Raw genomic sequence first — 13,928 nt, forward strand, 5'->3', positions numbered from 1 at the left:
TAATCTGATGATTTGATTTTAATCAAAGTGGGCCATTATCTTTTATAGAATCAGAACCTCATTGTAGGGTTTGTGCCGAATTTATTTCTCCAAACACAATTGATTTTGATAACCGATCTTGCTAAATGATTTTTGCACCCAATTGATCCCAACTCAATCTTAAATAAATATGTATTCATATTAAGATGATGATCTCAATCTCAGAGTCTTGGTCACTTAATTAATACTAATCTTATTAGTCTATATCTTAATTCTAAGCATGATTGAAAATTTTTGATCTGATAATCATACTGATTTCGATCGAGAAGACACAAGATCTTTATTTTCATATCCAGAATTGATATGGAGGTGCCGAACTGTGAAATATTCTTGAGAAGAGTCTGTGCTTTGGTATAAAAATATGCATGAGCATTGTGGTTGATCAAAGGGATCGGATTTGCTTGCGGACATTTTGGTAATGTGATCATCCACTTAGAAATGCTAGGCCAAGATAAATTGATGTATATAAATTTTAGGTTAAGCACTTTTAATATCAGAAGATCTAGATTTCTTAAATTTTGAGGATGAATATTTTTTTTTAAGACTGCGGGAGGGGGGGAATGTGAGACTGATCTTTTTCAACAAAAAAAAAACTAATGCTATCCCTTGTTTTGAAAATAGGGGATTCCCTTGATATTGTGTGTTGGAGGAGGAAGAGTCCTCCAACTTTTCTTCATTGGAGGCTGGGATTCTTCCTAGCCTCCATTGCTTCTTAAAGGCCCCAACACCACCCCCCCTCCCCCCCGGATTCACCCTCACCGAGAGCTTGCTGCAGTTGCCTCCTCTTTTCCTCATTTTTTTCCTCTTGATTTTTGGTGATTGATTTTGCTGTGGCCACCTGAATCCAGCCGCTTCGATCAAGCCCCACCATCTTCTTCATCTCTAATGAGTTTCCTCCTCTCCTCTTTGTTTATTTATGGTTTTGAAGCTACCAAGAAGGTAGCGATGGGGTTGATGCCCCTTTCCCTCATCTCATTTTCGGCCGACCGTCACCATCAACCATCACTACCTTTGGGTAGCCATCATCGCTCCGATCGTGCCACCCCCAAGCTGCATCACTGTCGAAGGTTCCGCCTTTTACGCCCCCATCCATCTCATTTTTTTTAGCGATGGGAAGCTTGTTTAAGCTTCCCATCGGATGTCTTAGGAAAATGAGAGAGAGAAAGAGAGAAAGAAAAGAAAAAATAGAGGAAGAAAGAAAAGAAAAGAAAAAATAGAGGGAGAGAGAGAGAGAGAAGCCCAAATTTTTATGTGAGACCTTCTATTGATCAAATCTCAATCCAATTAAATCTAGATCAACTATAGACATTTAAGCCTAACTTGTGATCTGACCCAAATCATGGTTTGGACTAGGATTCTTTCTTTTTATTCTAATTCCTCCTCGATTGAAGGTTAAAATATTTTCAAATTATCTGATCAGATCCTTCAGTGTCAGTTGAGCATCGGATCTGAAGATCAGGCTACATATTGAAGATCATGATTTTTGGATTTGATTGACTGTAATTTTTTTTTTATCTTTAGATTATTTTATTTGCATATTCATGTATTTAAAAATTAATTTTTGTACATAAAAATTATTAAAATATTTTAAAATTAAAAAACTTGAAAAGTATGTATTTATGCATGAAAAGTAATTTAAAATATTAGATCAGGCATGGTGTCACCTCAGCATGATTACAGATTTGAAATGAGATGATTTCTTTATTTTAATATTGTATGATTTCTAGAAACAAGATTATTCATATTTATCTTTGCATGAATTTTGAATAAAAAAATTATTCTTTGATTTCTGAAAATGAGATATGGAAATTTTGATTTAATATTATTATGAAAATAAGTATGGTTATAAGATTATGATAAAATTATGAGAAAAACTCTCTAGTTGACTATGATTCGGATCTAGCCAATAGGACTGATCATTGACCACACGTCAGAAATATATTTCTTTTGAATCTAGACAGTCCGGACTGGACTAATCACTAATAAAGCTAGTTCTTTCGGACCTAGTCGATCGGAGCTAATCGTTGGTATATGCTGATGTGTCGCTTGTATATATTTCAGAACTAATCTTTTTATCTTGCCACGGGGCTAATCATGGCCGTGTGAATCAGAGCTAGGTCCGAAGTGAATCAGAGCTAGTTTTTTTCGGACCTAGCTAGTCAGAACTGATCACTGACATATGATGATACATCGTCATATATTTGTTATTCAGGAGTTAGCCTCTTTCGAGTCTTGTCATGGGGCTGATCGTGGCCATAGTCGCCAAAGACTAAGAGAGGATTTTTAATTTTTATTGATGTGCATAGCATGTTTTGAAAGAAAAATATATTGTTACATATTATTGCTAAATTAATTTATTTTAAAAAATTAATTATGCTTGAACCCTCAGAGATATTGGTAATTTACTGAGCCTGTAAAGCTCACCCCCTCTTTTTTTTTCTTTTTTTTTTTTTAGATTCAAAAGATTCTATGGGGCTTGGGACTAAGCAGTGAGAAGAATAGAATCTTATAGGATATTTACTTAGTTTATTTTAAATAAATATTGATCTTGATTATGATGAGATGTTGGTAATATATATTTTATTTGAATTAATAAAATTAGAGGTTTATTTTTATTACCACTATTTGATATAATTTGATGTGATATTTTTGAATGTGAAAGCAGGCCTTGCATGTTCTTTAGGATTTTGCCCTAAGGAGTGTGTGGCATCATGTGCTTGGTCCGGATATTGGATTTAAGGTGTGACAGGTATAGTATCCTAGAGAAGTGTTAAACAAACCCTAACTGCTGCTGCCACTATTCAAGCTGAATTCATTGCCTGCTATAAGGCTGTTGGCCTTCGAATTGTTCATTCTACTATCAGACCACTGATAATCTATTGTGATAATAGAGTTATTATATTCTTTACAAAGAACAATAAATCTTCTAGTGGATCTAAATATTTGGAGCTGAAGTACCTGACAGTAAGAGACCCTATGAAGAAAGAGGATATAAGCACATGGATACATAATCCATATTGGCTGATCCTCTGACCAAGGATTTGAGACCCATATGCTTTACAAGACTTGTTGACAATATGGACATATTGAGTTCTTTTGATGTACTGGTTAGTGAGAGTGACTTTAGATTTATATTTTATTAATATTTTATTATTATGGATCTTTTTCATCTCATATATCTATGATGAATATTAATATACATTATTGACATAATAAATTAATGGTACACTTGTATTAATTCTTCTGATTATGTGTACATATTCGTTTTAATATACTTGGAGATTTTTTTATTTATATACTTGTTATATGAAATCTGAGACTATGTGTCAAGTCTTAGATATGTTATGTTGTTTTATCATTGACACCATGTTGAGTATGTGAGATAAAATGGCTTGTTATTAAAGCCGTTAAAATTTTTCTTGCTTATTTTGTATCCAAGCATGTTGAAGAGAAATTGAAAGACCGACAATAAAAATAACATATGTTTGGATCACTTTTGGATGCTATTTTCTTACTATACTATCGTATCAAGACTCATATCGATAATGTTGGTGATGTTTGTAACCATAGATGAGTCTTGTATTAAATAAATGATGCAATGACTCTCACGATTCAGTATGATTGATACTATTGGAGTAAGTCAATTCCACATTGTTGTCTATGGATCATAATTTTTTTTAAATCATAGCCACATACTGCATTTTCTATTTTTTCAATCTGAAAGTCATTTTTAAAAATAAAATATTTTTAAAATTTTAAAATCATAATTAATATTGCCTAAGTGAGAGAATGTGAGAATTTTTCTAACTATGGGCTGCCATTAATTAATTATTTTATTTTATTAAAAATGAGCTGATTATATGATCTGGGTTAATGGATATGCTTGTAACCAATATTGTTAGTGATCCTTGTATTTTGGACTATGCACACCTTATGTTAGGCAGTGTAGTTGGGGTAGTATAATGTAAACCTGAACCCAACTTAAGCCTATGATGAGGGGGTCTATTAGGGTTAGTTTTAAATGGCTAGATCTTTTTTCACTTTCTATAAATATTATTAGATTAGTTCTCAGGCTTGCCCCATCGAATAACTGCCTGTTGAGAGGAAGCTGGAGAAAAAAACTTGACTTGTGGTGTTCGTCTGAGCATCTGTGATTGATCAATTATTCAAAATTTATGACGAATATATGTATGTATCCTAAATTTTAGAATAATTTGATGTTCTAAATTTATATAGGATTTATGAATCTCTTATACATGGAGATCTGTTCTTAAATTATAATTTTGTGTTCTAATCCTTTGCACGAGAACTATGGAAAAATTCTAACACATCAGATAACACTAAGAACTAGAGCAGAAGAAGGAAAGCAATTGAAACAATTAAGAAGATAGCATCCCTGCATGAACAAGTAAAATACAAGTTAGAGTAATCATATTCCTTTTCCCATCATGTTTTCCCTTTTTTTTTTTCTTCCTATTTTTCTTTTTCCTTTTGTTTTCCACCCTCCCCATGAAGCTGAAAGTTTTTTCCCCTTTTATGTCTTGTCTTTTCCACTTCTTTTCAAATTTGTTTGAATCCAGTGATGAACTTGTAGGTGGCTACTCTGACAAATCATAACTATTACATCCATCCATGGCTTCAGTAAAAAGAACTCAGTACAGAGACCACAATATTAGAGATCAACTTATATAGTATAAAAGACAGCCAAGAAAGATATGTTAATTATATAGGTGCTGCAGTGAAGTCCATATGGACAGACCAAGCAAGCGAGTGCCGAAACGCTGTAATATAGTTGAAACAGTTAAGAATATGAAATTCTTGCAAAAACAAGAAAATAACAAGTGAGAGTAACCAATTTCTTTTTTCTGTTGTTTTTTTTTTCTTTTTTTTCTTTCTTCGTTTTCCTTTTGTTTGTCATCCTCTCAATCTCGAACCTTTTTGGTCTCTTTTATTTTTCCTTTTGCAAAATAGGTGGACTGGACAAGGCATGACTGCTAATCTAAACAAACCTTGCAACTTGAAGAAGCTAAAGATCATTTTGATCTCAAAATGATCAGTGTGTAGATGGTTTATCTTCAATCTATTTGTGTTGATTATGTGAGGATGTTTGAATCTTTTCCATTTATTTTTTAACATCTAGGTAGATCTATTTTTTAGAAATTTTAGATCAAGCTTTTGATAAATTCAGAATTTTGGCTAACCTGGCCCAAGTAATTGACAATCACTATCTCTACTATCAAGCTAAAGAGGAGCAACAAATGAATCGAGGTCTTAGAGTTCAACTCCCCTTCTTAACTCATGAATTACATGAGTCCGAAGCTTTTTTGTAACTCTTGGAACTTGGCTCCATTCTATGCTTGCAATAGTAAATTGAGTCTATAAGGTTAATTATAATTTTTTTAAAATTTGAAGTTTAATATTATACATAAAAATTTGAAGGGATTAAAATTAGTGGAGGCAATGCTTAGCTCATTTAACTAAATTGAATTAGATGAGTTGAGTTATCCCTTTAATAAAATGGATAAATTCGACTTTAAATTTTTGATAAATAAATTAAGTTCAGATTAATAGATTTTTAACCTAATTTGCATCCAATGTAACCTGCATTTGGTCCGACTTGCCTCGATTGCCATCTTTAATTAAAATGTAATTTTGTTAAAATAGGAAAAAGTTTCAACCTTGGAGGCGTGTCGATGGACAGATTTTTGCCCTGGCGATTGGGTTGGGCGTCAAACCCAGCCTCTTGCTCTATCTATGGGCTATAGTTTGTGCTTCGCCTCTAGCCAACGCCATTTTTGCAACGCTTATGGTTCCAACACGTGTTGAAATATTTCTCCCTCCTCGCGGTCTCTCATGACGAAAAGGGTTTATGGTTATAAGGGGTTTTAGGGTTCCGATTCGCATCAATCTCGAGTTAGGGTTTTTAATAGTAGCTGCGATGTGGGCGCTTCGAAGAGCTTCAAACCCTTGGAGGTGATCCTCTCCCCTTCCCATTTCTCTGTTCTGCTAATACCTCTTCTGGACGTGATTCAAAAGTAGCGTTTTTGAATCGTTTATTGCGATGTTTTTGAACTAATTTTACTGGATTTTAGATCGTTCTGCCTTTTATTTCAACTTTTTTTTTAACCCTCTAGTGAGAGCAGCTTTGATGCGTGCGTTTAGTTCCGCCTATATTTTGTGTGGAAGTTGTTTTTGTTCCTCATTGCGTGCTAAATTCATGATTCGTGACTTTTAATGGGTGGGTTTTACGTTTATCTGAAGTTTAGCACTGTGTGTTGTTCATGTTTTTGTAATTATAATGGTTCTTTTTGTTGCGAAATAACTTGCTTGTTTTAGTTTTATGTGATTAGAGAGAGGTAGGAACAGCATATGAGATCCATGAGTTTTGCAGTTCATTAGTTTGCTTGTTAATTTCTTGTTCATTGTTTTGTATCGGACTATTAAATTAAAAAGGGGAAAAAAATCGATTTTGATATTATAAATGAAGGAATATCATGTGGTCTACTGAATTTTCTTTGAACTTTTCTTTGTGATTTTTCCCTCTGAATTGTTTCTTCTTTGATAATTTATAAACATGATCAGTAAGTTGGTACTCCAGAATGAGAATTTGCTTGATGCCTATGGCCAATATTACTGACTATGTAAAAGTGATAACTTCTTGGTGAGGCTGCACGCTGATGGATTTGATGGATGAGAGAGCACTAATGACTACATAGTAGTGTGTGTCTACCGAATTCTTTTTTTTTCCCCCTTTAATCTCATGCTAACAACTCAACAGCAGGGACTGGTAGATTTCCGTCAAACCCATATTTGGGAAAACAAATCACCTCTTGCCCGTTATCTCAGGGTCTATTTTGAAATGATTGTCGCTTCAATTGCTGTTCCTTACTTGTTGCTTTATTCTTATCCATTTTCTGAATATGCATGGTTGCACGAATGATTGCTTTAGATAATTGTTCTGTTTCCACATGGCACATCAATGCTATGTGAAGCTTATGCTGTACACTTTTTTTTCTTTTTGATGAAACTCTCCTTAACATTTTCAGGTACCATTTTCCCTACAGTATGGTTGCTCGAGCTTCCTGTGCTAAGTCAGACATACTGCATGGTAACTTGAACCATGAGCACTGGGGTTATGAGTTAAATAGCAATATTGGTGAATTCTCTGTTTTACCAAAGATTTTTTCCTATGCACCACCTTTTTCTGCAATGCCTTCTCTGGGGATCAGTAACTTCTCTTCACAGGCTGGAGCCAGGACCAGTGACAGTGAAGTGGATGATGGTTTTTCTGATCTAGATTCGCCTACAGAAACTAATAAAATTGGCACTATGGGGAACAAGGATGATGATGATGAGTTTATCTCTGAACAAGAAATCTCAAGAGATGAGTCAGAAGTACATTCAGCAGAAGTTGCTGATAGTTCCCTTGGCTTGTCAGACAGCGAAACACAATCAAATGGTGAAAAGGAACCCAGAAGAAAGAGCCTCATGTCTCCACTTTTCAAGGTTGTAATGGAAGCTCCACGACATTCTGTTACTGCTGCTCTTAATAAATGGGTACAAGAAGGTAATTCTTTGGGACGGGATGAGATCTCCTTCACTCTGTGGAATCTTCGAAAAAGAAGGTTTTATCAGAAGGCCTTGCAGGTGCTTGCTTCTTTCTTAGCTAAGATTCTGACATGTATGATTTTAGATGTATTGAGTACATGATTACTCCATGGCATGAGAATTATCTGTCATTCTGCTCGCTGGTTATTCTTATTTAATTGTACATGTCATTGCATATTTCTTCAAGTGTATTTTGCTGCTATGTTTGGTATCAAAAAATATAAATTATCAGATGATGCTTGTTTGCTCTTACAATTTTTGTTTGATGTAGTTGTGATAATTTTTTTTATTTCATCTATACATATAGACAGCTATGCACGAACAATTATAAGTGAGGAAAAAAAAAATAACTTGCAGAACTAGGAAACCTGTATGCTGCTATTTTTTCTGGATCTCAGATGACGAAGCTTAAGAAATTAATAAGAGATGCTCTTGCATCTCTTCTTCCTGTTCCCTTGTTTAAACCTATGAGAGCAAATTTCGTATTCTAAACCTTATAGATCAGAGTCCTGCCACTAACTATATGGTAGGATCTCTCTACTGCAACTTTTTATCAGAGATCAAACACCTTCCCTCATCAACATAACTATTATTTTTTTCTCCTTTGAAACCTCTGCCCAACTTTGTCACCATTAGACTACCATGCTGGTGGCAGCACTCTCTTTCTACTTTTTCAAGCTATCATACTTCTTTTCCTCTTTCTCAAAAGCTTAATATATTTCTTTAACAACTGGATAGATTTCTTTACTCTGTACTTTGGCCGTTAGATAAAATGTATAATATGCATGAGAGGGTGTACTGAACAATCATCCATTGTTTAAATGAGAAGGGATGTCTTCCTAGGTCCTTCCTATGCAATTTTTTTCAGAGATGCATTTCCTATTTTAAATTTTTAGATTTGATCCAGTATGACCTGTTGATAAAATTATCTTGTTCTTTAATGTAGCAATAATTTACTAAACGAAATTAACAGAAGAAAACCCAAGCCAAACATCGTGTTTGCAGCTGATTGACTAACTATCTTGGGAGTCTGGCAAAGTATTTTAATTTAAAGTGATTTGGTTTGGCTTATGCAATTAATTTCAAAGTGATTGAGTAATATTCTTGATTTGCTTCAGTAGTAAGGTTATGAATTAGCATAAAGAAAAAGATTATCAAATAAGATTTGAATGAGAATGGCATACCCCAAAATGATCATATTCAATATCTGTTTCTGATCTCTAAAGTAAAATGTGCATATATTTTCAATGGTACAAGTTTTATCATTGATGGTTTGTCTTGTGGCATTTTGTAAGAAATGCAAGGCAAAGGAAAGGGGAAGACTTGTTTGGCATTATGAGGACTGTTACTGCTAGAAGAAGAAGTGCGGCTTTTCTGTTAATCCAACTTCAGCACCTGATATAAATCATTTCCTTTTCTTGAAATTAATCATAAATTTCTACTTACTTTGAGGTCTTCAAAGGTTGTTCGAACTATAACCCTATTCACATAGGAGAGAAGGAGCTAAAGCTTTTGCAAAACCTTTGGTTTGCAGTACTGTTAAGCTTGCTGTCCTGTGATGCAGTGGAACAGAACAAAGAGTAAAGGGAAGAAAAATCTAGGCATTTAATGAACTTCAGATGTAGCACTTGGTTGCCCAGAGTTGAACTCTTTCATCACTCCCTAGATCGTGCTCAGCTATCCAACAAAGCCAGTCTATGTCCTTGAACAAGTCTTACTTTGCTTTTTTACTTGTTACCCTCTCCTTTCTTCCATCGACTAAGGTTGTGCCATAATATAAGCCCTGGTATGTAATATTGAATAAGGAGTGATGAATTAATAGTGATTGGCTTAATCGACGTGCGTAAATAATAGCCCATACTTGCATATACTTCTTGCTCTATCTTCGTATCTATAAGATAGGTTCGGTTATCTGCAATAGTAGAAGTCTCATCTCTGCAAACAAGGATCTAATTGTATACCCTGTGGTCGCTCATTATAGATAGATGGCATTTTCCTTTAATAGAGATGTCAAGTATAATAGCCAACATGATTTATCAGTGTTTTTGGCTGAAGAGGAAATATGTTAAAAAGACAACATGTAATTAAACACTATTATGAAATCTGAAGTAAAAAATAAAAATGAAGTGAAGTAATGTTGGAGGGTGAGGATTTAACGAGTAAAAGCTGGATCTATAAAGGGATTAAGGAAGATGAGACAGGGTCTCTTTTTTCCTGTTCTCTGCAATGTTATTGATCAGCTATGATCACATATGGGTCCAGATCTACAGATTAATGCAGGAATCAAGTAATAGAGGTGAAAAGGAAATTAGAGGAAAGAAATAAATACTAGTAGTAGATGAAGAAGGGCATAGAAACATGAATGAACTCTTTTTCAAATTTAAATTCATAAATTCATATTTGCTTCCACGACATAGGATCAGCCACCTACTTTGTAAGATTAGGAGGGAATGGAAAATTCAATTTTTAAAAATAATGAATTTTCAAATTTTTTTCATGGTAAATTTATAATAACTGTCCTTCTAAACATGATAAATCTCATATTATGCAAACTAAACTGTCTCTACTTGATCGGCATGTTCCTGATATCTCAGCATGAGTCCTTAACAAATTATAATATTATCCTAACTCCTAAGTGGGCTGCTTGGTGTAACTAGCAAATAGAAGGCTTGTATTTATATTTTCTGGTCCTATTTAGGGGCCACAGTTGGCAAAACCCAAGTGCCTGGCAGATGGTTGCATCACCTGTGCTTCCTAGATTTGCTCAACTTCAACAATAGCATCTACCATTCTCTAGTATATGGCCTAGTAATTTTTATTTTCAGAAAAGTTTTTGATGTCACTAGACCTAAACATAAATAAGAATGATATAGCTTCGCTTGACATATTGCGGGTTTTTTTCCCCCAGTTTTATTTCAATTCTCATCACCCAATGCAGGCAAGCAAGTGCTGTTGTTTTATTATTTTTTTTTAATAAGAACCCTGTTTTTTTCTCCTGGACCACTGTTTCCTCTTCCACCTTGAATCAGCATATAATTTATGCTACCTTCATTAAAAGTCATTCTGCCACCATTTCTTATTTCCTTTTCTCTCTTTTGAGGGTTGATCATAGTTTATGTTTGCTTTTGGCTATTTAATGGATTTAACCAAAGTCCCCTTCTGGAACTCTAAAGTTCTCAGTAAATTTTAGGGTTGTATCAGTTTTGGTAGGCCCCTAATGCGACATAAAAATATTGGCCCCTAATATTTTGGCCAATATAAACTGATGAATCCCAAGATATTGGTATAGTATGAACGTATTGGCCAATATTTTTCAATGTCTCTTAACTTAATAGATTTTTAACATATATATTTCAAAACCAACGCTTTAATATTATTGCTAGTCTTTTTTTTTTTTTTTTTGCATTATGTTGGCTCTGATTTCAAAATTCTCTGTCCTAAAAAAATATCAGCCAAGATCTTGGAAAGTCTTAGTTCCTTCCAAATTGTTTTACCTTGCACATTGGCTGATATAAACTGAGATCTAGGTTCAGTCTCAGCCATCCACTGAGATAGCATAGATCCTGCCTTTCAAAAATATTGCTGGAACTACTTGTGATTTCCAGGATGTATCCACTATTTCTATTTTATTCCCATAAAGGCTGATCAAGCAGTGGTGTGTAGTGAGGTCGTAAACAATTTTCTGTAATTTCTTTTTGCATTCTTCTGGAAGTTTGTGCATTGTCAAGCATACTGGGGTATATGTCGTTGAACCACCAAGCTATCAATCTCTTATCGTTATAACTCTTTATCTTCATCGATCCTGAAATCCAACTTGGAAAATTATCATGTACAATTACTTTCTACAGTTTATATGGTTTGATGTTATTGATATGTGGTGCAATATTTTTTGTTTTTCTGTCAGTTGCATATTATTACTCCTAGCTTAAAACAGGTCCTTTTCACATTATTTTGCAGTTTGTGGAGTGGCTGGAAGCAAGTAAGCATCTCAATTTTGTAGAACGAGATTATGCTTCACATCTAGATCTGGTTGCTAAAGTACATGGTCTTCAGAAAGCTGAGAAGTACATCAACATGATTCCAGAATCCTTCAGAGGTGAGATTATCTACAGAACTTTTCTAGCCAATTGTGTATCTACTGGCAATGTCAAGAAATCAGAGGAAGTGTTCAACAAAATGAAAGACCATGGTTTGCCAATTACAACCTTCTCTTGCAACCAACTGATCTTGCTATATGCAAGAGTTGACCGAAAGAAGATAGCTGATGTTCTTATGATGATGGAAAAAGAAAATATCAAACCATCTCCTTTTACGTATAAGCTCTTGATGGACACGAAAGGCCGTACAAATGACATAACAGGAATGGAACAAATTGTGGAGAGGATGAAGGCTGATGGAATGGAGCCCGATTTATCAACCCAAGCTATGATTGCTAATCACTACATCTTTGGAGGGTTGAATGACAAAGCAGAAGCAACACTGAAGAAGATGGAGGGTGACGACATTAAGGAGAACCGCAATGCTTGCAAGGCTCTTCTTCCTCTTTATGCTGCTCTGGGCAAAGCAGAAGATGTGGGGAGGATCTGGAAAGTCTGCGAGGCTGGTCCCCGTGTTGATGAGTGCTTAGCTGCCATTGAAGCTTGGGGGAAGGTTGGGCATGTTGAAGATGCAGAGAAAGTCTTTGAGAACTTGTTGAAGACATGGAAGAAGCTCTCTTCAAAGTATTACAATGCTTTGCTAAAGGTATATGCAAACCATAAACTTCTGTCCAAGGGAAAGGATTTAGCCAAGAGGATGTCAGATGATGGCTGCAGGATTGGTCCTTTGACATGGGATGCACTTGTGAAGCTTTACGTAGAGGCTGGTGAGGTGGCAAAAGCTGACTCAATATTACAGAAGGCAGCTCAACTGAATCAGATTAGGCCTCTCTATAGCTCATACATGGCTATTTTGGACCAGTACGCAAAGAGGGGTGACATCCATAATGCCGAAAAGATATTTCACTACTTGAAACAGACTGGGTACGCCGCAAGGATGACCCAGTATAGATTGTTGCTTCAGGCCTACATAAATGCCAGAACTCCAGCTTATGGGTTTAGGGAGAGGATGAAAGCTGATAATGTATTCCCCAACAAGCAGGTGGCAGCACAACTGGCAGCTGTTGATGCTTTCAGAAAGACAAATATTTCAGAACTGCTTGATTGATAAATGATGTATTGTTTGATCGTTTATGATGATGTGTTATTTTCTTGAGTCTTACCCATTTCTTTGTGCACTGGAAAAAGATTCTGCATTTTAAAGAGGTCCCCATATGATTATAAGTTTATAATGTTTCTTTGCTTCACTAACTTCAGCTTGATTGTGACAAATTGTGCCTAAGAGTGTACTCATGGCATGGAATTTTGAGGAATTTAAGTAGAACTTTCTAACTTCTGGTGCTAAAAAGGACGTAAATTGTCTTGTATGATGAAACACTCTTGAACAACTGCCTTCTTTAGTACAATGAAAAGCATTTTGTCAAATATCCTTGATAGGGTCTTACGCACGGAATGATATAACATTTTCACAGGCTTTTGTACCAGATGACATTTGATGTTCCAATGAACTTTAAGATTGTGTTTAGTGCATTTAGCAATGTACCCATTTGGATGTTTGATATATGCATAAATTGTTCCTATGGTTAAAATCTCAGATGCTACCTGGTAGCACCATGCTGTCTCTTTTATCTTTTTCTTCAAATTCTGTCATATGCCGCCACACTTAAATGATCATCTTCTACAAGCTAATCAAGAGTTACGGTTGTAGATGGGCCGGGTGACCGGTGACCCTACCCGGTCCCAATCCGATTAGACCCGGCACCAGCCATGTTTGGAGATCCGTGGGTTGTGTTGGGGTCAAACATTAGGCCTGATTTGGAAGGGTTGCCTTCTTATTTGGCATGAGAAATTCTTTGTGCATCATGTGTGGTGTAGAAAATCCAACGTGGAGTGCACCTTCATTTTATTGGAGCATGTAGTCATGATTTTTCAACATACATTTAATATTCATAATTTTATTTTTTCATTTAAAATTTTAAATAATGAAAATATTTTTTTAAAAAAAAAATTATAACACCCTATGCAGATGTTATGGTATTCTGCGATGAAATTATGACTATCTGTACATAATATCATAATTTTTTTGCAGAATAACATGAAGAGGGATAATTTTTTAATAGCAAAAATATCTTTTTTTTTTTACGACATCCTGCGAAAAAATTATGACATCATGTGCAGGAAGTC

The 13,928-nt window shown here is 35.0% G+C and overlaps 1 protein-coding gene across 2 annotated transcripts; it reads left to right on the forward strand.

Annotated features, from left to right (window-relative positions):
* The first annotated feature begins 5,857 nt into the window (after positions 1-5,857).
* Positions 5,858-12,976, forward strand: LOC105045480 (pentatricopeptide repeat-containing protein At1g80270, mitochondrial). Of its 2 annotated transcripts, XM_019850404.3 has the most exons (4): positions 5,858-6,012; positions 7,086-7,147; positions 7,285-7,686; positions 11,605-12,976. In XM_019850404.3, the coding sequence occupies exons 2-4, from the start codon at positions 7,145-7,147 to the stop codon at positions 12,850-12,852; spliced, it is 1,653 nt and encodes a 550-aa protein (XP_019705963.1). In that variant the 5' UTR covers positions 5,858-6,012; positions 7,086-7,144; the 3' UTR covers positions 12,853-12,976. The 2 variants fall into 2 exon arrangements, with proteins under 2 accessions (XP_019705963.1, XP_010922078.1); XM_010923776.2 differs by having other exon boundaries at positions 7,086-7,686.
* The last annotated feature ends 952 nt before the right edge of the window (positions 12,977-13,928 follow it).

This window comes from Elaeis guineensis, chromosome 5 (genome assembly GCF_000442705.2).
Source record: "Elaeis guineensis isolate ETL-2024a chromosome 5, EG11, whole genome shotgun sequence".
NCBI lineage: Eukaryota > Viridiplantae > Streptophyta > Magnoliopsida > Arecales > Arecaceae > Elaeis > Elaeis guineensis.